Below are 27,509 nucleotides of genomic sequence, written 5' to 3'. Positions count from 1 at the left end.
TATCAATTTCATTTCTTTGCTTGGCCACAGGTGTCATCCAAGGCTAGTGGTGCTCTGTATAGGTGCATAATGCTGTCTTAATTACTTTCTCTGTCAGAAGTTAACATGAAGTACTGAGGCCTTAGTCTACATATGGAAAACTTCACAGTGTTTAAATCCAAAAAGTTAAATAAGCAGTTCTAATTTTAATCTTTGTCATTTCTGTCCCTGTCTTGAAATATTACAAACCAAAATAGATAGCTACACAAGAGTTTCTTGAAGTGTGGCATGCTGATGGTATTGCAAAAGTAAAACAGGTCATCTTCAGATTGCCTTTGTGCAGACAAACTATGTGCCAACAATAAGTTAATGGTACATATATAGGTTCTTACTGACAAGACCTACCATGAAAGAGATGAGTAGAAATAGCTGGCACACTGTCTTTCATACAGTTATGCCTGTTGCCTCAGGTTCATTCTTACAAATGTATACATACAAACAGAAAACCACATTTCAAATTAAGATTTATATTGAAGTTGTACCAGATTATAAAGGCTGGATTTTTAAAAATCCTTTTTTACAGTCCTCCTTTAGATTCAGGAGAATTTGGGATATTATCAGTTCTTAAATTCATAATCTCAAAGGTAAAAACCCTTGACTTACTGCTCTTGTTGTTTTTCATGGGTCTGTTTAGCGTTTTTGTTTGTTTCTTGGTTTTTTTCCCAGTACTTAATAATAGATGTTCCTCTGGACTGCAAGTAGATTGCCTGTCCATGGATTAAGTTCAAACAACTGCTTAAAACATGCAACCCTATTCACCTCTCGAAATTTGCAAAACTACTACTGTAACTATTGCTGTTGGAATCCTCCTGTAGCCCTCTCATATCTATGAGATTTGATTTACAGTTCTAAAACAGTTCATTTCTGTTAACATTTCATGGTGAATGACTGAATGCAACTAATATATAAGAATTTTGTTCTCTAAAATTGTTACCCTGAACCTCCAGCCTGAAACTGACAGGATGGCCAGTGTGGGTGTATTGTCAAAACACTTGGAAGATCAAATCACCATTTTCTTAGATGTGACCCCTAGAGTTTCTGCATCCCCACAGAGGCTCCTGTAGCAGGAATACTCATTTCTCAGAAGCTGCTGCTCAGTACATCAGATTTGTGTGTAAGTAACAGAAATGTCTATCAAGGGTTGAAGTCAAGCCTACCTGAAATCACCACTCAGGTGAGGACTAGACTACATCTGCCTAGTTGTAACTGACTAAATTTATTTTATGTGCTGAGAAACAAAGAACCAAAAGGTGAAATTTGTAATGCGACTAATGTAATGCAGTCTATTTTTCAGCAGGTCTAAGTGATTAGATGATCCAGATATGCACTGGAAAACCACAGGAGAATTGATGGACAGTTAATGCCTTTCCTTCCTTGTAGCACCTTCAGGACAGGAGGCTAGGTGGTGATAGTCACTGAGAAAGCAAGTGCTAACTGTCTTTATATGTGAGGAAAGTCAAAGAGCTTGACCGGGTCATTACAGTGACTTACCAATGCTGATGCCACTGGCTTTAAAAGCATGCTGGAGGAAATGTATGCAGTAGTGAGGAAAGTTCTCTCCGCAGTAGCAAGGACTGATTATAATTTATACCTTATAATGTGTTTCTACAGGTGTAAAAGTCTGTTCCTCACCATGAAAAGTTTCTGAAATATCAGTGAAATACAGTAGTGGTGACACTGATGCTGCAAGAGTTCCTGTGTTTCTAAAGGTAGATTTTCAGGCATGCAGCAGAAATTTCAGATCCATGAATCCTGCACTAGAATGGCAAGTATGGGTTCATTAGGAAGATTCAGAGTGCCTCAGATCTATAGTTATCCCTTAGTATTAATACCATGAGAAAGTTTAAGCTAAACTAAGCAGAATGAAAAAGTTATATTTTGTGGTTCACAGACCATGTACAAAAGCCATTTCTTTTACAGGCACCTAAAAGCTCTTTAAAAGAAACCACTCCAACAGTTGTTTATTGTTGTTTCATAGTATGAAATAATGTAATTTACATATAGATTGAGAATCTATTTATGGCATCTATGACACTACAAAAAAGTGTGGGGTACACAATTCTTTATTGTATTTGTTCAGTGTTGCTTCATTTGTGTTTGCATTATAGTCCCATTAATGTTGCCCCTTTAACACAGAGCATCTTTCGAACCTTTACCACCAAAATGGCCTGACTTCGTATAAAAAATAACCAGTAGTCAAGTGTCAGGATTAATTACTTAATCTGAACATACTAAATTTAATTTGAACATAACATCAAAACCTAAACAAATTGGTGCACCACAGAATTTATTGCATTTCTACTGCCTACTGGAGAAAAATCAGGCATATGTTCTGTATTATGAAAGCTTCTAAGTCACAGTGTCACAATACTAAACACTGATATATAAGCACAGTTATATGAGCATTTAAATTGTATGAATTTTGTTATAAAGAGTAAAATACAAATAAGAATGGTTAAGATTTGAGATTGGTGCATTTTTTAAAGTTTATGGTAACACCGAAAACTAAAGATTTCAGCTGTTTGAATAACTAACTACCTTTATATCCTGAAGATATTCTTTTGAGTAAAATATTTTTGAAGTGTTCATAAGAATGATGTTTGTGTGGTCACATATTCACATTGTTAGAGAATAAATAAGCAGAAATTACTAACATGATTTGTTGGTAATGTTAATTAATTCATGTATTTAATTTCATCTATTCAGTCCATTTTTACAATTTTATTCTATTGTTTCTTTAAAGGAATTGTTCTGTTGCTACTTATTTTTATTTGATTTCTTTAGCTTATTGTCCCATGTGTTCCATATTTTGTCTCTCAGAAATGCCATCCTGCATGTTTTATTTTTTATTCTGTTTTCTATTTTCAGGAGTTGCTGTTGAAGTGTGGAAATCTTAACTTTTGAATTTGGCTGACTTTATTGATTTTAACTGTGTGTACTTAATATAGAATTAACATAGTTTTTTGTGTTTAATATAGTATTTATAGATATTCACCCATCAGTTTTAAAATTCTGATGTGCTGAACATTTTCATATTTCATAGAGATTTAGCAGACGATGTGAAACTCTTCCAAGTTTCCAGCAATCTCCACTAACTTTTGATGCTTTATACCTGAAAAACTTTGGGAAAGAGAGATGTTGCATCCATTGTGAGGAGAAATAGCTGCTGCTGCTTCGAACAGGCACTAGTGAATACGCCAGGCAGCAGGTGACATTTCTTATACAAAAGTGGTAACATAGTTGTCCCATAGATGGCCAAACTTCTGAGCAATGTTAGAGAAAGGAGACCGCTGAATAAACAAGTATGTGAGAAGATGGTCACAATATCATTTTATTTTTTGAACTTTTGCCTGTGGAAGGAAAGGGATGAGAAATTAAATCTATGTTATCCTACCGTAAGTAGTTCTGGGTTGTTTGTTTCTCCCTTCTCCTCTTTATTATTGTTTTTCTTCCTAACACTGACAACATTGTAATAAACTTCCCATACTGTGAATAGAGGACATGAGTGGTGAACAAAATAAATTTTGTTAGAACCTCAAATTAATCTAGAAGACATACAATCAAGAAATCAGTTGTGCTTCCTCAAATTATCTAACTTGAATTTAAAAATAATTAATTACTATATTTGGGGAGTACCCTCTAAAGAAAATAAAATACACAAATAATTTGCTTTGGTTAATTGAAAAAAAAAATACTTTTTTTTTGTCCTAATATAGTTTCTGTTTCTATCAACATTTAGACAACAAATCTTATGGTGCAGTTGTTAACCCATATTGTCGGTGCACTCTGACTTAATTTACTTTCTACTAAAAACTGGTCGAAAGAAAGCATGAGGATCTGACAAATGATGCCAGCTTTTCAATTCCATGAGGGAGGACCAAGTGGGTTCAAATTGAATCAAAGTTAGGGAAAAGCATCCATCTATTCCTAACATATTTAGACAGGGATATCTAGAGCATGAAGAATATGTAGGTTCCTCAGAGTGAAGACTAGCTGTCATCATGGTGATGTGAAAAGAAGCAAAAGAGTGCTTTAGAAGATTTATGTGGCAATTTTGTTCAAGCTCTGATAATCTGGATTGAGCAGACTCCATTTCCTGAGAGAACCTAAAAGTGGATAGAAGAAAGAGAGGAAACCAAAAAGGAAATAAAAGAAGACAAAAAAAGCCCACAAAAACAAAAACAAAACACACCACCTTGTAAAACCCCCCAGCTGGGCTAGGCTTATAGAAAGGAAGGCAAAAGCACTTCTCATCTTTCAAAGAGCTCCAATTTTGATACTTGCTATACAATGAACTGCTACCCAGAACAGCTTTTAACATGAGCTATGGAAAGGCTCTGGAATCAGGGAGGTACCTTGTCTGATGCTCTTGTCTGTGAAGCACTTCAAAACAAAGCTATTTCAAAAAACACCATGCCTAATATCCCATTAAAATATAAACTATTCTTTGCACAAACACAAAATACAGAAATCCTAAGGATTTAAGGTTTTCCCCATCAAAAGCTAGATTTATATCAGATGCAATAAGTATGAAGATGTTTCATGAATTCCTTAATACATACAATTATTCCTATCCCATGAGGAAAATTCATTGTCCAGCTAACAGTAAAGATAGCCATATATTACAGAAAGCCATGAGAGGTCACCATACTCTTTTATAACCAGGAAAAATGCTGTTTCCAAAGTATGTGCACATACCATGTTGTCATCATGAGATGGATTCCCTAGCTCCTTTGCCTTGCCCTATCACATTTCCTCCGCAAACATGCTTAGAGAAAGAGATAAATGTTTTCTGATAAATTATTAAAATCAGAGGAAATCAGAAATGCCAAAACCAAATCTTAATGTTTTACCAAAAAAAACGTGTTCTTTATGAAGGGGAAGACTGGTCTGCTATACCAAAGGGTTAGAAGCAGACAAGGTGCAGACAATACTGAGAAGTGGATCATTTCTTACCACCATCAGTAAAAATACAGCAGTTTGGGACTGGGTTATTTAATAATTAACATGAGGAATCCTCAGAGACTGTCTTGTCAGAAAAAGCATTTTTGGAGTAAACCAACATCTTCAAAAAAAGAAAGTCACCACTCCAGATGGTATATACCCAAGAGTCTATAAAGCTTAATTATGAAGTGGCTGAGCCAACAACAAAAAGATCCAGTCTCTTTTTCTAAGCAGCCCAATGTCTCAGACATCTGGAAAGCAGAAATTTTAACTTTGTATTGATTTTACAGAATCACACAGAATGGTTGAGGTCAGAAGGGACCTATAGAGGTCTTCTGATCCAACACCACTGCTCAAGCAGGACCACACAGAGCTATTTGCCCAGGACCATGTCCAGATGGCTTTTGAGTATCTCCAAGAAGAGGGACTCCACAGTCACTCCAGGCAGCTGTGCCAGTGCTCAGTCACTCTCACAGTAAAAGTGTGTTTCCCTTTTCCATGAGATTCCATCTGATGCTCAAATGAAACCTCCTGTGTTTCAGTTTGTGCTCATTGCCTCTTGTCCTCACTTAATTATGAAGTTTACTATGCATTTTAGCTATAAATATTACCTGGAGAATTTTAAACTAATCAAATCTTTACACCAGTACCTGACAACTGGCTGTTCAGAAATAATTAAAAACAGATAAGTAAAAGACATGGAACATCATGAAATAATTAAACTTATCTAGTATGTTGTGTACCAAAAAAAGCATCTTTCACTCAGTCCTTGAGGTGAACTGCAGATGTCAACAGTGTAATGAATAAAATAAATTTAGAAATATGCTATATTTAGACTCACAAAAATGTGTTTGTGTGGTTTCACATAGAAAAGCCTATTAAGAAAGCTATGTATTCATGGAAGAAGAGGTAATAAAGCTATAGACATAAATATGTAGGGAGATATTATGTATAATATTATACAAAAATACATGCTTTGGTCTGTTTTGATACCTCTGTCTCCTAACATGTTGAATTCTGAATGTGGAATATTTCTATAACAAGCAAGGTGAAGAGATTTTCAACAGCAGTGATTATAGCTCCTCCAGATTTTTGAGTTAAAAGAAGATATATAGCAGCAATGAAAGGACTTTTAAACATGTTGGACCATTGAGTGGACAGAAATTGCTGATTCTGAGAAATGTGTTAGTTATAAGGCTAATATTTTTTGTACCAGACAATTGTTTTGTTATTGTTTGCTATTGTTTGAAGGCAATAGTTTCATATTTCACCATGCACCATAAATTCTTAATTTCTGGTTAACAGGTGGCATAACTTATTTCATAAAATATTACCTACCAACTCAGAAAATTTCTGTTTCCCTCATTATTTTAATATAATAAATTTGGTTTTCCTTTGGAAAAATATGATCTTTATTTTTAGATTCTTAGTGTGAAGCAGTTGCCAATTCCTTATCATCAATAATAAAGTGAAGTATAAGATAAGGTTAGTAATATTTTATATGCAGGATAGGAAAAAATGCCATTTTTGTATTGGGTGCTGTGCAAATATGAGAAGGTTTTACAAATCATTTAACAATTGCTGGAGATGGAGTCAGGCCAGAAAGAAAAGATGTCCAAACACAGGAAGTTTATTCAGTAAATTGAAATTCAAGCTTGAAAATTGAAAAGTTTGATTTTGATCTATCTCAAAGGGCACCTTTTAGCTTTGATTTTTTTTTTTTTTTTTTTTTTAATAAAAGACAAGTCTTATTAAATGTTTATCTTAGAAACAGTTTATTTGCATACTCTGTTTCTTGTTCCCCTTAATCTTGTGGTGTAATTACTGCCTAAGAAGCTTGGTTGAAAATGGATTATGATATATTTGTGATACTTTATCCTGATATTGCACTCAGGAAAGGTTGACATATATTTCCAGCAACTGCAACTTAACGTGCTGTTCAAACACCTACTTCATGTGACCTTTCAAAGGAAATATCTTGTGGGATTGCTATAGTCATCCAAAGGGAAAAAACATATCAAATTCCTCAAATATATTTCTTAACATTTCTCAATGACAATTTAAAATCCTGTTCATGTTGCTGTTTAAGGTGGTCAGTCCCAGATACCTACATCACACAACTGAATGAAGCATGAGGTGTTGTAAAAGCAACACTGCTATTATGATTAAAGATCTCATATATGAAGCCTGAAGCACAAACGATCCCATTTTATACTCACAATCCAAAAATCAACCTGTATTCCTAAACATCAGTGCATTCAATCATTAAGATGTTCTGGAAACCCTCAAGTAACTTAAGTCCAAGATTTGTGTATCTAACATGGTTCATGGGTATTCCAGGGTAAAATATCAAATACCCTGTTACCATCTTTTTTGTAAGTCCCTATAAGGTAGTGCCATCCTTGACCAGAATGCAGAAGTAGAGTCATTTGTGAGGTTTGCAGATGACTTTACAAACCTATGTGTGCTATGTAAGATTTTGTTGCACAGTTCAAGTCACAATTCAGTACCTGAAGCAGTCAAGAATGTAACAGCATAACTATCCATAAGGAAATTCATGCTATATTTCAAGTCTGACCAAATCCTGCAAAGAGACAAATTTCGTACAGTTGAACAAGCTTGGCAGAATTTAATCAAAGCCCAACAAAAAGTTAATCCAATTGAGTTAAACTTTTCAGTCTGTTACATTTAAGTTCAAACAAATAGTAAGCAGTAACAGTAAGGAGCTTTTGTACTGTGGAGAGATGACTGCTGGGCTTTGCCTATGGATAGTGAAAGAACAGAGAGTTAATCTCTCTCTCTAGCTTCTGATATTCCTCATAATGAACAGCTGCTGCAAATCATGTCAGAAATAGCAGTAACTAATATGCTCTGAATCCTCCTTGTGGAAATATATCCCTGGTGAGATTCAGCTCACATGATTGTGGATGTCTGCATCTGACCTAGCTGTTTAGAATTCCTTAAAGAGAAGCAGGTGCTTAGATAGCAAAATGTATACGATCCTAATGTTTCAGACTCCCTAGTTCCTACCTGTCACCTACCTGGACTTCTGTAAGGCCTTTGTATCCCTCCCCCCAGCAACATTCCTGCCTCTAAATTGGAGAGATATTGGTTTGATAGATAACTGTTAGATGGACAAGGAACTGGCTGGATGGCCATGTCCAGAGAGTTACAGTCAATGAATGGCTCAATGACCAAGTGGAAATCAGCAGAAGTGCCATCCCTGAAGGGTCCATACTGGGATCAATACAGTTTAATATCTTCATCAATGACATAGGTAATGGGATTGAGTGCACCCTCAGCAAGCTTGCAGATGACACCAAGCTGAGTGATACAGCTGATGCAGATGTCATCCAGAGGGACCTTGACAGGCTTGAGCAGTGGGCCCATTTGAACCTCATGAAGTTCAAGGAGGCCAAGTGCAAGTTCCTGCACCTGGATTGGGGCCATGCCCAAATTCAATGCAAGCTGGAGAGTTAACTGATTGACAGCAGCCTTGCTAAGAAGGTCTTGGGGATAATGGAAGAAGAAAGATTGGATATGAGCCAGCAATGTGTGATTATAGCCCAGAAAGTCAATCATACCCTGAGCTGCATAAAAAGAAGCATGGCTGGCAGGTCAAAGGAAGTAATTTTGCCCCTCTTCTCTGCTCTTGTGAGACCTCACCTGACATACTGCATCCATCTTTGGGGTGCCCAGCACAAGAAAGAGATGGACTTGTTAAAGCAGGTCCAGAGGAGGGCTACAAAAATTATCAGAGGGCAGGAATACCTCTCCTATGAAGAAATACTGAGAGAGCTGGGGTCGTTTAGCCTGGAGAAGAAAATGCTTCAGGAAGACGTATTGCGGCCTTTCAATACTTTAAGGGGGCTTACAGAAAAGATGGAAAGACACTTTATACCAGGGTTTGTACTGACAGGGCAAGGGTTTTAAACTGAAAAAAGAGTAGAATTAGATTGTATATATGGAAAAAAATTGTTACATTGAGGGTGGAAGGTTTCAAAGTCAGGTTAGATGGGACTTTGAACAACCTGTCTAATGCAAGATGTCTCTGCCCATGCTGAGGGATTGCACTAGATGACTTTTAAAGATCCCTTCCAACACAAGCCATTTTATGATTTTATGATTCTGTGATTCCCCCGGAGTATTTCTCCAGGTTCACTAAATAGCAGTGCAAAAGAGTATCTATTTATGTGTCTAAAATCTGATGACTATCAACTGACACTGAAATTGAAATTACACTTTTACTTTGATCTGCTTTCCAATGAAAGTCCGCATGGGTGAATTCCTTCCCCTATTCTTTTCAACATTGATAACCACTATCATGTGAAAAGTTTAGATAGCCTTGACAAAAATGTTAGTCATAGAGATGAGTCATAGTTTTGCTTACTGTTTATAAAGATGCTCTGATGCTTGGATGAGCTCAGTCACAATATTGATTGGTGGTGGTAAAATAAAATATTTGAGAGTATATAGAATAAACAATTGGAAAAAAATTGTGCAACATTACTGGCTGTTATATAGCCTGTAGTTCACATTTAGTGCCTAATAGCACAGAGCCATGAAGCACAATAGTCTTCTGTAATCAAGGGATTAAGATTCTTTTTTACACCCCATACAATGTTCCAGTGAAAAAAAATTGCTGTGCCATGGTCAGGGAGCACTGATTAGCTTCTGGTCACTGTTGATGGCAGGTAAAAAGGACTACATGTATCAGGATTTCAAACTTTCATGACATCTTCTAGGCAGATGTCTTCTGGAAACTGCTGCATGAGTGCCATTGACCCTCTACTAAATATGGATTGTATAAGAAAAGATTATTTTTATCCTCCTTAATTCATTTCCAACTCTATATGCATCCCTCATGTACACAAAAAGAACATAATTTTGTTCTAAAAGCCCCATGGGTCAAGGACTGTGTAAAAATTCACAGTAAATAAATCCCAACAGTGGCTGGCATTTCTTTTCTTGAATGTATGTGGATTATAAAATAAATATTTAATTCTTTTGAGAGAAACAAAATATAATAGAAAAATAAAGAAGTTATTTTATTCAATCACAGTCAACTTTTACATTGAACTGATTACAGTATGGTCTTGACTTGCAATGACATTAATAATACAAGAGCACCTCCTATTGGTGTTCCATGAGGATATGCTTGCCTCAATATTTGTAAATGTCATCACTTAAATAACAAGATTTATTCTGACATTTAGCGTTGAATAAACAGGAATAATTTTTATGTCAGAATTTGGGAAGATTTAGTCTTTGAAAATATTATATACCAATTTATGATAACAGTAGTATAACAATTAACAACTATCAAAATTATTGTTTAACTGGAGTTTTATTTGATGGTATATACATTTTACCAAGAAAACATTAATTCCCTGATTTCTCAATCACTTACTTAAGAGCAGCTTTTGGCTATATACATTATAATTATATTTATCAAAGTAACTTGAAATTTCAGTACTTTCAAGCATGATTTTTCCCCCAAAATTTAGTCTAAGAATGCACTTAAAAATAGATGCATCAATAGAATTGGGACTCTTATTGAAGAGTCCCAATACAAAGACCTGTGCTGCAGTGTCTATTCTAGGTCACATTTTTGTAAATGATTACGCTATGAGAAGTTCAAAGACAGCAGCATCTAAGCTGAAAACAGATACGGTGCATGTTTTAATTGATATTGATAGGTTTTTAACATTTGAAAAAGTACTGTTTCACTGTTATAAAACATTTTCTTTGAAAAAGAGGCATTTTAAATATTTTCATCAAGAAATACTGCAAATAATTATTCTATTTGTTTAACAGCATTGCTGAAAAAGTAACATTTGAATTTTCTTAACAGAATTTTCCTCCTGATACTTTCACTCTGCTGTAATTCGGAACTTCAGCTCTACTTCAGTATAAATTTCTAGATATAGTTCTCCATCTCTAGCTACAACAATTTTTGCTTTTTACTAAAAGATGTTGGCCTGAGTTGACATATTGCAACAAAGTGTTATGTATTTTAGGTCCTTCCCTGTTTTAGTTACTTGGCTGTACCACATTTCATAAAATTTATCATCTTAAGAATCCCTTTCCAACAGCAGCTGGAAAAGGCAACATGGCACAACATGAATGACTGTTTGGCTCTTAAGGCCAGACTGCAGGTAACTTTGGAGAAATATGCACCTGTAATGATAGTGTGGGAACTGAAATTAGGCAATAGTAGTGATTCACTAGTAAAATCAATAAATGAAAATGGAACAGGAATTTGATGTTTATGTTTGGAATAGTATATAAAGTCAGATGCATTATCATATTGGTCTCATTCTGAAAAAAACATTCTTTCCTCCAAAGAAAGCTACACTATCATGTAAGGTATATTGTTATTGAAAAGTGTAAAATTAAAAAAAATCTGAAAAGAGGAATAAAAATAGCAATTTTTAAAACATGAGAAATTTCAAACAACCTATAAAATTAATACAAATCTTTTGGGTCTGCTGATAAAACTAGGTATTGTACTGAAATCTGTCTATTCAACTTGATGGATCTGAGACGATTCTTTAAAAGTCATGTTTATACAACAAATCCCATTTATTTGTTATTGTCTTTGTTTAAAAGTTTTCTCGTTAAATTGTGGATGTATAAACATTTACATATGATGATTAGGTTTAAGTATAGATGCATATATATGTAAATATTTGGGGTTTGGGGGGTTCTTGTTTTGTTCTTTTGGGTTTTGTTTTTGTTTTTCAATTGAGGATGCTACTGTCTTTTTCACAATTTCCCCATAAAGGAGTACTTTGTTTCTTCCTAGCTGAGGATAAAGTATTAAATCTTGTAGACCAAAACCAGGCTTTGAACAAATTACAAAACAAAAGGTTCTGCATAACTGTTTGCAGAGTGAAAGCTATGCTTTTGACTGATTAATAAGTTGAGTTTAGTATCAACAAGAAACTTAGACAATTAGTTTCATGTAAATCTCTGAAGATTTTACTTGTGCTTGAACTGAGTTAGTGCTCTATAAGTCAAAGGAGAAGGGATCAAAAATACTAATTATTTTTCAGGATTTATATAATTGAGAAAGGAAAATCATAATGAAATCAGGATGCTATGCTTCATCAAAGTTCAAAATTAAAAATTATTTCAATATCTGTGCCCTGGGTTTTTGTTGCCCATTGCCCTTTCATTGGAAGTGAAAAAGACTTAACTTTCTGAAATGTGTAGCTACTTCTAAGGAACTCTGAGTTAAGTCAGTACAGAGGCAGATATAGAATGAAAATAAAGTTTGTATATTTAGGATTAAAGTGGTGCAAGACACCAAATATATGTATTTAGAAAAGTCATCTGGTATTTTACCAGTTCTATATAGTTATGAAAGAATTGTAATCGTGTACATTTTCTCACACCTAGATGTAGAATTCTGTTTGTAACCATAACTTTGCTGTTTTCTTGATTTTTATTGACCCTAATGTATTAGCCCCAACGTATTGTTAATATTTTTTTCTATAGAGCACGGGTGAAAAAAAAAGAGAAACAAAAAGTATATCCTTTCTTCATTGACTGACTTAAGAGTAGAACTGTCTTTATCTGTGTAGCCATGATATCCTGTTAAATGGCACAGCAACAAGTGTAGTGACTATTCTTTGTATAAACAATTGCAGGGTGAACTTTTTTCACTTTGCCTGGGCAGCAAAAGTCTCAGAACCCCCAGTGTCAATGTTCATTTCTTTGTGCAAGAAGACAGGAGAGCAGAAGCACAAGTAAAAAAGAAAATAATGAAAAAGGCCAACAATCACTCTGCAGAGATGAAAAAAATCTGCATGAGAATTTGTTTTCCAAGTCTTTAGAAATATTTTTCTTTCTTAATATCTGATTGTTCCCAGCCTGTAATGACAGTTGAATATTCCCAACACTGTTGAGATGTAAAAATCCATAAAGACTTGAACTGCAAAATATTTTAGCACTGTGAATAACACACAGTCAGTACCTCAATTAAGCTTTTTCGGCATGATCTTCAAAATAGGTACGGTAATGTTTAAGTTGTAAGAACTATGCTATGTTATTTATTATTGTGACCAAGCTGGTCATGCTCTCTGGGTACATGCAGTTAAAAACTTTTTTTTTAATATCCCCAGATATTAAAAAATATATATCCCCAGATTCTTTCACTTCCAGTTATGCTGTCCTCTGCCATATTTTTAAAGTTAATTGAACTCTGTGTTCATGTTTTCATTTTTATTTTAATGAAAAAAAAGTGATTGTTAGATATAAAATCTAATCAGTATTAATCAATTAATTCATCTTACACTGTACTTTTTACAAAAGTAATGTACCAAACTGTAGTGCCACAGAGAAAATTAGTGGAATACAAATTTAAACAGAATTGGCAGTTAGCTTTACATGCTTCTTTCTCCCAGTATGATATGCAGTAAGTGCCACTGGTAGAGGGGTTTATCATTTTGTGTTGTTTTGGAGTTTTTTCTAACTAGATGTGTGAGAAAGAGACAGTAGAACTAGCTTTCTTTTCTTATAAAGCCTCCCAACCTCAGAAACTCTGAGTGTCATTAACAATGATAGGAGCAACCTTCAAGAAAAGAAGTTCCAACTGAAGCTAATGAACAAATTACTCCCTTAGGGTGTTTTGCAAGCAGCTTAGAATCTCTCTTGTTTATTCTCTTTTTTTCATTGTACCCTTGTACATTGTAGTTTTTCAAATCCATTCCAAATAATCATATCTCCAAATAAATTTCGATTGTTCTGCCATTCTCACTCTAACCTCATGACGTGCAGCAGCACTCCATGCTTTTCCAGGAAACTTTATGTCAGTAATCTGTATTTCAGAGTCTGAACTCTTAACACATATCCGGGTGATCCCATTCATACATGCATGCATACGCATGCTTTATATTCTCAAGCTCTGACTTTTTTTCTGGCCCATCCATATACTCTAGCAGCCATATGATTTCCTAATGATATCAAATTTCTAACTTACATTGATCCTACCTCCTGCTGCCCTTCATTACATCCTTGGAGATCAGCGTGCTCCTCTTAGAATACATTAGTCATTCATTACTAATGCCATAAAAGCCCTGAAGTCCTAGAAAAGTCTTTCTTTTTAACTTTCTGTTCCCATACTATTAATAGATAACTCCCAGCTGCTATTTCATTTTTCTTCTGTCATGAAAGCTGTAACTACATGATTAAAATGTTGTGCAGCTCTAAAACTACTATCAATTATACTAATTAAGGTCAAATAGAATGGAACAGCACTCCTTGTGGAAAACAATGTAGGCAATGTAAACCTCGATTAATTTAAGGCATCATATGTACATATGACAGTTTCTACAGACCTTATTATTAATTATTTCTAGGTTGTCTCTTACAATCACATCTCTAGGACTTATTTTGCTCTTTTCCTTCTGAGAACAAAAAGCACTGAAGGAGGGGGGGAGGGTTTTGGTTTTTGTTTGTTTGTTGTTTGTTTTTTCTTTGCTTGTTTGTTTGGTTTTTTTTACCAGGGTAGGTAGAAATGAACTCTTTTTAATAAAAAAATGTATTTTCTTGCATTTTGCTTGTGTTTTAAAAAAGTCCACTATGAATTTTCAACATTTGCCTTCCCTGCAGCTACATAAAAGCTAACAAGTCAAGGAGGACTTGACATAACTAAGAGAAATATACTCTAGCTAGATCTAAAATCAAGATTTACAATGGAAAATGAATATGTTTCTTCTCAGCAGTGTCCCTCAGTGCTGTCTATCTGAAAGACACTGTATGAAATTACATTTGTGGGAAAATAGCATATATATTCTAAGAGAATTTTTGAAGGAAATTAATGTTCGGATTTCTGTTTTCATTCATGTAAATTGTTTTCATTCTGAGTGAGAAGAAGCTAAAATTTGTCTCAAGGAATTAAAAAAAAAACACAACAAAACAACAACCCACCAAACAACCCACCCTTAAATGTTTCTAATTATTTATCAAAATATGACAGCATTTTCATCTCTTTACTAACAGACCCTATCTAAGTGATGTCTCCTCATGTGCAGTCATCTCTGAGTAAACAGTCATTCTGCTTAACCAGTAGGGGACCACAAGGAAGATATTTTTCATTTTAAGGGATGCTCAGAACTGGAACACGTTCCCTGTGTTGGTATGAGCACTGTTCAGTCCTGACTACCATAGCGTCTTGCTGTTTTCCTGGGTATCTGGGAGTGGGGTCCTTGAAGGCAGTTGAAAAAAACTATTTGTCATGGGGAGTCAGTATGCTCAGAGAATATCATCCTCAAACACGTATAACCTTGATGAACATTTCTTTGAACATGAACCATGGTCAGTTACAAGTTCAAAAAAATGTTTCACAACAGAAACGAAGAAAATATCACATGGGGATCCTTTGTTTTAAAGTTTTTGAAGCATAATCATTACCACGTTATGAATGTCTCTAATGCTTCAAGTTGTTGAATAATACATAAAGTGAATGAAGGTGAGGGGTTTGAAAGAGCTGCTTGAGAGAATAAGGGATCACAGGCAGCATCAATGACCCATTGTAACACATTGCAGGCAAAATGATCTGTAGCTAAATTATTTAGACTAGATAAGTGTTGTAATTAAAAGTAGTTATTATTCCTCTCTGATTACTTTCTAAAGAACTTCAATTAATGAATAGGATATTTTCATTAAAATATTTTTAATGATCAAACATTTAGAAATGTTTTACCCATCTTTTACATTTCTCCTAAATGAACTCATATTCACTTACAGGGATATTTCACTCATAAGAGATGTTTTGGTAAGCAGTGAAAGCTTGAAACTGAAATTTGACACAGTCTCATTTAAGTTACAAAGACACAACTGAATTTAAATAAACAGAGCTGCACCAGTTTAAATGTGCTGGAGATCCAGCCTCATGTAACTTAAAAGATATTTACTGACAGTTATTGATTATGTGTTCCTTATCACTGTGAGACAAAGCTCAATAAAATCACAAGGAATTTTTCCGCTAGTTCAATAGATTTAGGACAAGGCCTTCACTTGGTAGGGCTTCTTTCTAACATTTTCTTTTTTTCACAATACCCATTAATCATGTAGAATTTTCTGTTCTTTTCTAGTCAGGAACCATCTAGGTAAAATAGTCTAAAAGTGCCTTTATGAAAAAACGTGATTTCAAAAATGTAAATCTTAGTCATAGTTTAGATTTCTGCCATGACAGCTATGATGTTTTCTACCAATTTCAGGAGGATATCTTACAAGCAGGGATCACATGGCAACTGACAAAATGATTGGCAAAGAGACCTTGGGGCTAGAGGTTGACTGAGGGTCCCAAATGGCATCTCGGAGGCTGAAATATGAAGTAAATACATATTTCCATCAGCTTGCAGAATAGAGACTTAGAACTTACATGTAGTTTTCAGTGTATCCACAAAAGCTATTTTATTTCAAGTGCCAGATTTAGTTTGTATTAACAATTCTATGCCAAATCAAAACATAAAAAGGAAAAAAACCCACATCAGTCTTGTCCATAAGGATACTAGCAAGTATTAGAAGATTATTCTTTTTTAATTGTAAACTGGTCATTTATATCAACTTTGGAATGTCATAAAAGTCAGACAGTTATAGTTGTTTTATGTTTTGGTGTTGGTTTGGGTTTAGTTTTTTGTTGGTTTTTTTTTTTCCCAGGGGGCTTCTTCTGGATTGTACATATCTAGCAGTTGCACACAAATAAACTGGGAAATTCTACAATGACAAAACCCATTTGTATGCACAGTGATAATATAAAGTCTGTTTAAAGGCTTCCCTTGGACTTAGGTGCTTCACAGACTTTGTTCTTACCTTTTGCCACAGGGATGAATTAAAGCCACGCTGCAAATTTGATTGTGCATAGAGAGAGTGGGGGAGGAAAGCTGTGTAGCTAAAGGCTCAGGGTGCATCTTCCTGAGACAACACAGGAAAAAATTACAAAAATAAAAAGAAAATATAAAACGATTAAAAATTGCAAAGACATATGGGAATGGAAGGGGACACTGAGGTGGAAGAAACTACATACTAACGCATTAGATAGAAATTTAATTGTTTAAAGTAATATGTTTCTTAGCAGGTTACTGGTTTAGACCTTCACTGAAATCAAGGAATGATGGCAAGGAAATGGCAATAAAGAATTCTCTCATTTAAATAAAAAATAATATAAACTGATTTAAGGAAACAATTTTACCAATGGAGACAAAGCTGGATTCAGCAATTCAGAATACAGAAAGCAAAAATAGACATGAAGATTACTTTTTAAGTCCAAGAAAGATAACAAAGGTCATACAGGTTATTAATTTCAGAAAAGAAAAGATAAAATATGATTCAAACTTTATTAATTTCATCCAAAGCAGAAGAAATTGAATATATGGGTCATTAGTTTTAATAAGAAAACCTAAAATAGATTTTATTTTTTCAATTTGTAACTGCAGTAAGGCAGAAAATATAAAAAGTGACTAATTACCAAAGCCAAGGTAAGGTTATATCATAAGGTATACTTTAGAATCCATTTAGGAATGTATTTGGATTACAGAAAGGTATGAAGGAAAATATGAGTTTACATTCTATTTTAGCAGTATAGGGGGAAAAAACCTAGTAAATATGGAGTGGCAGAGCATCTCCATATGAAGTCAGCAGAGTCAATGACAATACTGTGGCCTATGCCCAGATTATTTCAAGCATCTCCTCAATGTTGTTGCTTAAAGAGGAACAAAGTGTGTGCCACCATGGCATAACTAACAAAGGTGAGAGGCCATTTCCCCGCAGAGCAGAACATTCACTGACCCAGCAGTATGTATGGGACTATATAAAATTTCTTGTGTCTAAGAAGATATGCTTTAAACAAACAAATAAAAGCTATTTCATAAAACTAATTACAAGCAAGAGGATCCCAATAGAAATAATATTAAAATAGCAAATTATATATCATAGAACCAAAGAAAGTGTTACAGACTTACAACTTGAATGAAATATTGTGCTAATAGGTACTACTGTACAAAAACAACTTCTTGATGTGGCTTTCAGATATAAGGAATATGAGAGAAAAACCCACAGCAAAGGTCTAACAAGATGCAACTCCTACGTTGTCATGTTGGTATTTCTCACAACTTTTTCCTCTGAGGATATTGAACCTCAATTTTAAGCAGAATGAATCAACAAACACTCTGTTCTATATGTCCCAATGTCTGCTTCAGCAAATAAAATATATATGTTAATATTTGTTTTGCAAAGATGAAATACAGATACATCACAATCTCAGCCTTGCAGTTGAAAAGTAAACACATTATGGAGAAGTTCCAGCTCAGAAAGCACATGTACTCTCACAAATCTGCTGATGAAAATAGCTCTATTCTTTTTTTTTCACCTTCCTTGGTATGTTTTAGGCAATATTGAGACTATAAAAGTTTTTATTGGTTACTGTTTTCCTGTGCTTCATATACAAGTTTAAGATAGGCAATTTATGCTCACACTCTCCAGAATTACAATGACTGGGATTATTTTAGTTCACAGTTTAGTTTTCAAGTTATGTGTCAAAAGTGAAAAGAACTAAAAGATTCTTAACAAAGGATTTTTTTATTATTATTGCTTTTTAGTTAGGTGGCGTATAGGATAATAGAAAATAAAGTAACAGGTCCAGACAGTATAAAAAAGTGTGCGATGTTCACCTCATTCATTCCCTTTGCCAGTCTGCCAAATGAAATTATTCATTCTGTTGAGTTGACAAATAATACTACATTTTCAATAAATTTAAAAAAGAATGCTGAAGCTGTACTTAGCTAGTGCAAGTCCTTATAGGAACTATAGTTCACTGTCTTGTTGTTTGTTAAGAGCTGGTTTCCCTGGACTATTTTTCCAACAGTGTAATGTAAATGTTGGAGTATGGCCCATGTTCAAGTTCCTTATTTTTAGAACATTGGACAAAATCTGGGCTCCCTAGAAATAAGGTTAAATCTTACTTAGTCGAGGCTCATCACATGATTACACTGTTTAATTCTGTGTTTGGAATGGAACATAAATACAAAATATATATTGAGGTGTATATTCTGGAGGGAACAAGATTTCTGCTCACAGTGTAAGGAGGTAAGTGGTTATTTTAGAAAGTAACAACTAAGAAACAAGTAATCCTGGGTAACACTGAAAAGGTGCTATTTCACCTCAGTAAACAGGATTCAAATCAACTGCCAAAATATCCAGTGGCACTTGAGATGATGGCCGAAGGTACTGGAGACCTCTGCACAGGGATGGTAGGTAAGTCATAAGATCAGTGGAGACCTCTGCCCTCTGGGTCTGGGTCAGATGGATCTCAAATAGCAAGCTTCAAATATAGGTGCCTATATTTAATCAACTGAAGTTTTCCCACTGGTCTGAAGAATCATTAAAGGAATTATTCAATTTTTTGAACATAGAAGTGTTCTGCTATTTGTAATGCTTTAAGTAACCTGCCTGCCCTGCAGACCTTGGACAAGGAGGGTGCAGGTCTCCTGGAACTCCTGAGCCCACATGTCACTTCTCAGAAAGGAGACCAGCTACATTGACTTGTTGATGTTTCAGATACCCTTGGCCATCTCAGAAAATGTTAAACAACAACTGTATTTAGACAACTATATCTCTCCATAGATAGCTAGTTTAAAGCGAGCTGAACTTATTTCTAGGCTCCAGTGATTGCATTGATTAGCTCTGCCTTGATTATACAGATAAGATACCTAGCTCACATGTAGACACTTGAATTTGTGTGTGTCAATATAAAACTGAATCCCATATATAACAAAGCATTACCATTTTAAATCATCCAGACAGATTTAAACCAAGACAGGTTTAATCTAATAGGCTAATTGAAAATTCCCCTAAAATTCATCTGACTCTTTATCTTGTGCAGAATGGTTCAAACAGCTTTAATTACTGCAACCGTTCTAAAACTTAAGATGTTATCATTTTAATAGACTGTGCTTAATAAAGTAATGGTTAGCGTTGTATCTTGTATATGGTTTCCAATCTACGTGAAACTGTGTATGTGCTTTACTGAATATAAGTTCTAAAGAAGTTAACCCTTTAAGAGTATTAAAAAATTGTATCTCATTGTTAAAACATCCAAAACTTTATCTTTGCTGGCAAAGAATTTTGTTGTAGAGTCATAGAATGGTTTAGGTTGGAAGGGACCTTCAAAGACCATCTAGTCAACCCCCCTGATGTGGGCAGAGATGTCCTTCAATAGATCAGATTGATCAAAGCCCCATCCAACCTCACTTTGAGCACTCCCAATGATTGGGTGTCCACAACTTCTCTGGGCAACCTGTTCCAGTGTCTCACCACCCTCATGGTAAAGAACCTCTTCCTCATAGCTAATCCAAATCTACCAGCTTTCAATTTAAAATTATTACTCCGTCTCCTATCACTACTAATGTCCTCTGGAATTAATTTTATTGAATAGTATTGAATACAGGTATTAATATTTTTTGTTATTTTACCTACTACCTTTGGAAAGTGGACATTTATATATGCCTAAAGGAATTTTATATTTTATTGCATACCATATATCATACACCAAAATAACTTTGTATATTAATATAAATAAAACAGATTTAATTGCCATTTTAAAATCCGTCTGTCCAGCTACTAGCAGAGACCTCTGACACCAAGCTGTCCTTTCCATTTCTGGTTCTCAAAACAATGTCAGAACAAAGATAGTGTCTTCAAGACTAAGCCACTAAATAGATTTTCCTTCTCAAGGTCTTTGTCTTGTTTTTATTACTCCCTGAGCTTTCAATAAACACTGAAGATGACTACCTTGCCTAGGATCTTGTTTTATTTTTATTTTTTCTATAGTTTCAGTGTGTATCTTTTTAATAATGCAATGGCTGTATTAAATATTGCTATACATATTTTTGGAAGTAACATTTTTGTGTATAAATAACATAAATGTAGCTATTTGTCAATTCAAAATTAGCTTAACATTTAACACATCCGAAAAGTTGTTTGGTCAGTCAGCACAAAGCTGTACCTCAGTCAGTGACCTCTGCCTTTTTAGTGTGGTATGGTTTTGTACATTGTCATGCTAGCTGTAGAAACAAGCTCTTCGTTTTATACTGGCTCAAAGTATCCTGATAAAACATCAAACACTGATATATTTTTTCTGAATAATTTCCTCTTTGATGAACTTTCAACTGAACTGCTAAAATATCATCTTCTTAGGATGACATTCAGGAACAAGTTTAATCCCTGTGAATGAGGAATGTACAGCTGTGCGGCGACTAATATGCCATGTGATACATTTATCATTCGATGTATGTCCTTCACATGCTGGCACTGATATCTGATACATTTAGCATCCCCTGTAAATTTGCATCTGGCACACCCAATGAAGGGAAATTTGAGTTAAAGAGAAGGATGCTTGTATCATATGTTGTAGTGATCATGAGAGGCATTCTCAAAGACCAGTATTTCAGACCTGGACCTACAAAAATTGCTCTTTGCCTACAGGTTTGAATGTTAATAGAGCTCCCTTCACTGTGGTAGTGTCTGAAAATGCTGCTTCAGTATGGTCAACTCTCTTACAGGTCAAGATGTTGAAATTAACATTTAGTATTCAAAAACCTATTTTCACGTAGCCTACTCATTCCTTTACCCCTGTTATCCTTACTTTGGGAAACTATATAATACAGCAGTGTGTTTGATCTTTTTGGTTGGTCTAAAGCTTACACACAGGGCCAGTGTTATCAAAATAGAAAAAAAAAGCTGTGAAGTTCTTATTTTTTAATTTATGATATGTTCTGACTCCTGTGTGTGAAGTGATCATAAGACTTTTGTTTGTTCTTACAGAATTGCATTTTAACTTTTAAAGTGATTTAGCTTCCTAAAGTATGTAGACTTGTTTGAAAAGTTTATCTTAAATCTAAATTGTTTCTGAAAATTCTTATCTCCAGTGTTGCAAAAAGTTAATATTTGCATGTATTTTTTGTTGAGAATGTTGAAAATCCTCAGCGCAGCATTCTAATCTGTATAAAACTGCCTGGTTTTTAAAAAAATGTATCAAAATAGACACGTAACAGACCAGAATGCAATGGTCAACTTATCCACTGGTAGGAAACACTGGCATAGAACTCCGCACACACATACATGCAGAGCAAACTTGAAACCCTTTTCTCCTGATACAATTTTCACAGCTGTTTGTGGAATGGAAACATAACTTTATGACATTAATGTATTTTGACATTCTCTGATGAAAGACCAGCACTTCTGTTATGACACTTTTCTGACATGACCAGTACTGTGCTGTTACAGTGCAGCTATATGAACAAGTCACTGTGGAATTGTAATTTGTAGTGAATCATCTGCTCTGAGATAACTGGCTGAGTTCAGGCTCATGTAATGCATTGGGCAGCTTGCCCTGTCTTCACAGAAATCTAAACTACCTCAAATTACCTTTATCCTCTATCTTATCACCTTTTTTCTTTAGATCCTTTTTTATCTCCTCTTCTGCTGCACATCTCAACTTAGTCAATGCTGATGTTACCTAGATTACTAACTGTGCACTTGCCCTCTGGAATTTTGCATCCCAGAACCGTGCTCTTCATTATGTAAAATGCTGTGAGAGCAGGTACGTGCCCCTAAGCCATGACAAGTTACTGCCCATTAGCTGATCCATGATAACCATCCACATATGCACTCCTGCCCCACACTACTTAAGAAACAGTTTATCTCTTTTTCATGAAAAGTTAGGTCCCATCAATCTGTTTTTCATTTACTACAGTCTACAAGCTCCCATCCACTGATTTATAATGATACCTGCGAAGGGTCTTGGTCAGTGGTAAATTTTAGGTAGGAGTTCCTTACCCCTCTTTGAGGTATCAAAGATTCCACTCCAGAAATTACACCAAAGACTGCACACAGTTACCCTTGGCCAAATAATTTCCTTTGAAATGGTTATCCCAAGGGAAAAATCTTTCCATGTAAAATTATGCATTGTTTTATTAAAGCTTCATTTTATTTTACTGGTTTTCATTGACAAAGAAAATACTTTCACATGTTTTATGTATTTGGCCCAAACCTGGAATTAAGACTCTTGCTAATCATTTCAGCTGTTAATGATCCCCTTGAGGAGCTAGCCTGTTACATATGTTTCTTTGTATTTTATTGATTTTGCAAAGCACAGTGAGTCATTGTATGTGCATTTTGTACCTCAGAAATAAACTTATCTGATAGATTTTAATAACATAAATGAGCATTCTTCATGAGTTTAGGTGTTAAACAAAATAAAATATGTCATTATCTATAGAGGAAACCTGTTAACCTGCATTTACCTTTAGGCATTTTAGCATTTCCTTTACTATCAGCAGAACTTTTTGTGCTCTTTAAACTGAATCTATTAAAGGCTATGCAGGGTTTGTTGGCCTAGAAATTGAAGCATGGGAAGCATATGGATCTGAATGGAGATTTCTTTCAAAACTCTAAAAATAAAGTGTTTAGCAGTTAAAAATTTTGTTATGATCTGCCAAAACTTCAGCAAAAAATTGGCAAAATTTACCTCAACATTGTGATTAATTAATGCTTAAATATTGGGTTTGTTTGGTTCTGTTTTTTTACACTTCTTCATGAGGTAGGAAAGCATATCTGCTATAGAATGAAAAAAAATGACCATGTTAATGATTTTCAGGTTCAAATTGCAATATAGCGACCATGCAAACAGAGCTGCCATCTTGTGGATAAAAAACATCCTAAGAGCAGGTGGCTTATGTTGCCAGAATGCAGAAGAAAAAAAAAAAAATGTTTATAATAGCTGTCAGCTCTACCTGACTTAGCATTCAGCTCATATACAGGATTATGAGAGCTGTAATTTTAAGCTTGCACATTCAATCTCTAAAACCTCTTATCACCTGACTGAGTTCTAATTTCCCCCCAGATCTTTAGACCTAGCCCTTCCAGTATTAATAACGTATAGGTTAAGCAACACTGGAGAACTGCTTGTGTTTTTCAGTTAGTGTCTGGTGCAGAGCTGTTTGGTAATATAAATAATTGGTTTAACTATTAAGTTGATGTGACAGAAATAATTGTCAAGCAATTAAATGCAGTAATGATTTCAGCTCATGGGAAATATATACTAATAAACTTGAGTTTTGCTTTGCTTGAGAACTAAAATATCCAGTATTTTTAGATTCTTCAGCATTACTCATGTATTAATTAATATTATGTTATAGAAAGAAATGACACAGTTACTGAAAACCATTGGCCACTTCTCTTTCATTCTTTTGTTTTTAAATCATTCATTCTTCTTTCTTTTTCCATGTGATTTATATTTGAAACTATGATGCCAAAAAATATCACCAGCAACAGTACCCCATGGCCTGTGCAGCCACAACAGTTAACAAGCCAGTCTCTTCAGATAAAGAACTCATGGCACAATGATAGGAATATATGAATTGTGTGCTTATGGATTTCACACACAGTCCTCCACACCCTTCTTTGAGCTCTTGTAACCTACATGTTTATTTTATTTAAATGATTTTTTCATTCAAAAAAATGGCTTTATGACTTTTTTTTGTTGAATTGGCTTGCTACTACTGCACATGTAAAAGGTATCATTTAAATCCTGTAATTTTTTTTTTCTATTTGTAATATCAATAATACTAACTTCAGACTGGTTATAACCTATGTGTGACAGCATGTGGAAGTGTGAAAAATGCTGTGTGACTGGTTAGGATCATGGAGCTGCTCTGTTATCTACAGCTGCTGCCTTTGCTCAGCCTGAATCTCCAAAGTCACCCATGTTTTTAAAAATACTAGGGCTAGATAATTTTTGTTTCTGAAACAAGGAGCATGTACAAATTGATAATTTATCACTAATATTCATAAGTCATGCAATTTCAAAACATTACTTTATCATATCTGACTGCAGAAAAAAAAGGTTTTTTTTGTAAAGAAAGCATCAAAATTTGCAGGCCACTTACTAAGAAGTATTCTCCACTAGAATTCCAGACTGGCATTTGTACAACCCATTCTAAGTAAATTTTCTACTAATATAAGTTCCTGCTTAGTTCATAAAGCATAAGCTCTGTATTATCTCTGTAGGTAACATACTTGATGAACACTGAAGACTTTGTAAACGGCACTCTACTGTTAGACTGTCTAACAGGTCATCTGTGAGTGATATGCTCTGTTAAGGAATAAAGTGTAGTCTATGTAAGAATAAAAAATGTACATAACTTTAATTAATCATAGTAAGAGTAACTAGATACAGAAAATCAGGGTATTTTTCAGACCAAATCAACCTATGTAATCAAATTTTGTCAACAATGTGTTTGTTTGGCTTAGACTGTTTATAGTTCTAATATTCAGAATATAATTTGTGCATATGATATACCTAAACACATTTTATCTCATCAATAATTCTTTTATTCATGACTCACATCTTCTCAGCAATTACTGTGTCTTACCTTTATCATTACTCATAGAAAAGCAAAGATGGCATTCCCATTGTCCAAATTTATCTTTTTTGATCTGTAATTCAGTTTTGTCACTTTGCATGGCAATGACTCTTTTTTTATATATATTTCCATCTGAACTCCCATGTTTTCTCAACAAAAATAAATGAATACAGGCTTTCATTTTGGCTTAAAATAAGTTTTGACTCATAGTTAACCTCCAGATCACCACATGGAACTGCTGTTTATTAAGTCCTCAGAACTTAATCTCCCGAGTCTGTATAACTTCATGAAAAAAACACAAGAAAATAGCAGAGCTGCTCATCAAGGTTATTCTAGGAATCTTATGTTTCATGTCTTATATATTAAGCTAAGCTGTGTTTGATTATATTTTGTTTTTCCTGTTTGGATTGGTGTGGTTGGTTCTTTGGTTCTGCTTTTTTTCCCCAGAGAACAAACTGGGAAGACAATTTTTAAAAATAAGATATTTTTTTTTCCCCATGAGCAATAGCAGGCCATAAATAAACTACTGTGTTATATAATTTACTAGTGAATCAGGTTCCTATCCATTGAAAGAAAAGAAGTTTCCATAGATGAAAAAAAAGTTGACATAGGACAAAAGATAAGATCTTTAGTATTTTTCCATAGAGCAATAGAATTATTTGTCACTCTAAAGGTGAGATATCAAAATATTAATTTATGGAAAAAGCAATTCTTTAAGCACTGATTTGGGCTCATTTAAAAGCTCAAGTGATTTATGATATTGCCTGTAATATAGCAAAATACTTAGTGCCACTATATTTAGGACATCGCACATTTGGCAGTGTGTTTCATGCCTCATTTACTACAGAATGTCTGGGCTGCTACTTAGCATTCAAAGAACAAGTGTGCATGTACATTTGCACATCTCTTTACTTTTGCTGTTAGTTTTAAACACTCAAAAAGACACAATAATCAACCTGACATTCCTGCAGTGCAATGTTCTTGAATTTACACCTTTCATTCCAGTGTGCACCTTTATTAATCTCACACCCTAAGAGGAGGTAATGCAAAATCGTTAAAAAGTGAGTTCTTCAGGTGCTGCATGCATTAACCTTTCCTTTAATACCTCTTCTGTACAATATTTTGATAATTGCTGCCATTTAGTAAACAGATCATGAAAATGCATTCACCTGAGGGTCTTGTTTAGTAATTCAGGGAAATTAGTGTTTAGAATTATTTTAATTGCTACTTTCAATGGCTAAGCAACAAGCACCTGCCACTTTTGGCCCCCAATGCAGGTCTTATTTTTACCAAGAAAATAAAAAAAAATAAAAAAAAGAAAGAAAGAAAGAAAGAAGAAAACAGAGAAAAAATAAAAAAAGGTAAAAAAAAAAGGAAAAAATTAAAAAAATAAAAGAAGGGGGGGAGAAAAGGGAAAAAACAGACAGGGGGAAAAAAGGGGGGGAGGGGGGAACAGAAAGGCGGGGAGGGGGGGAAGACGCCAAGTGCGCATCTAATGATGAGAGAGGAAGCTTTCGCTCGGTGTCTGGCAGTTTAGGGTTAAGGCACGGCTCCAGGTGAGGGAAGCCAGCGAGCGCCCGCCCCGCCGCGGTGCCTGACATCATCCCGCCCGGGAGCAGCGCCCGGTCGGGGCAGCGCCAGCCGCCGGCCCGCGCCGCCGTGATGGATGTTTACGGCTCTTCCTGGAGAGCCAATTATCCCGCTTTTGTGTGAGGCCCAGGGATCGCTCACGCCGCCTGCTTGCACACAGCGCTGCTGGATCGAGCTGGAGCGATTGTTTTCCCTGTGTCTGGTAAGCGTCTGCTCTGGTTTGCCTTCCCTTCCCGAATAAAGGTGATGCGCCTAACCTGTGAGGGGACTGCTGTCGCAGCTCGGAAGCTAATGAGGCTGTAACAGCTGAAGAGTGGCTTTCACTGGCACAAAAGGGCATCCTTTAGAAAGGGAATGTTTTAAAGGCAAAACAAGTCTGTGTCTGGCAAACTCCACTTTACAATATGGAAATAAATAGCCTGCGTGTTTATGCTGCTCTTCAGGTGAGCTACCGAGTTACTAGGTTGGCAAGACCATTGCACAGAATAGTAATTTAATACCTGT

General features: G+C 35.0%; 1 protein-coding gene across 5 annotated transcripts in view; it reads left to right on the top strand.

The window, feature by feature from the left end:
• Nucleotides 1–27,509, top strand: part of MGAT4C (MGAT4 family member C) — a 433,108-nt gene that overhangs the window by 254,268 nt on the left and 151,331 nt on the right. Inside the window, exon 4 of one of the 5 annotated variants that reach the window (XM_080394206.1) lies at nt 1,651–27,207. The exons of 2 other annotated variants lie outside the window; for them this stretch is intronic. In XM_080394206.1, the coding sequence (XP_080250332.1) occupies nt 27,082–27,207 (126 nt within the window). In that variant the 5' untranslated portion in view covers nt 1,651–27,081. Of the gene's footprint in view, nt 1–1,650; nt 27,208–27,509 lie in introns of those variants that run through there. 2 more of the 5 variants (XM_080394204.1, XM_080394205.1) reach the window with 2 other exon arrangements.

The sequence above is a fragment of the Falco punctatus genome, assembly GCF_963210335.1.
Source record: "Falco punctatus genome assembly, chromosome: 6".
Taxonomy (NCBI): domain Eukaryota; kingdom Metazoa; phylum Chordata; class Aves; order Falconiformes; family Falconidae; genus Falco; species Falco punctatus.
This window is presented reverse-complemented; position numbering and strand designations above follow the sequence as displayed.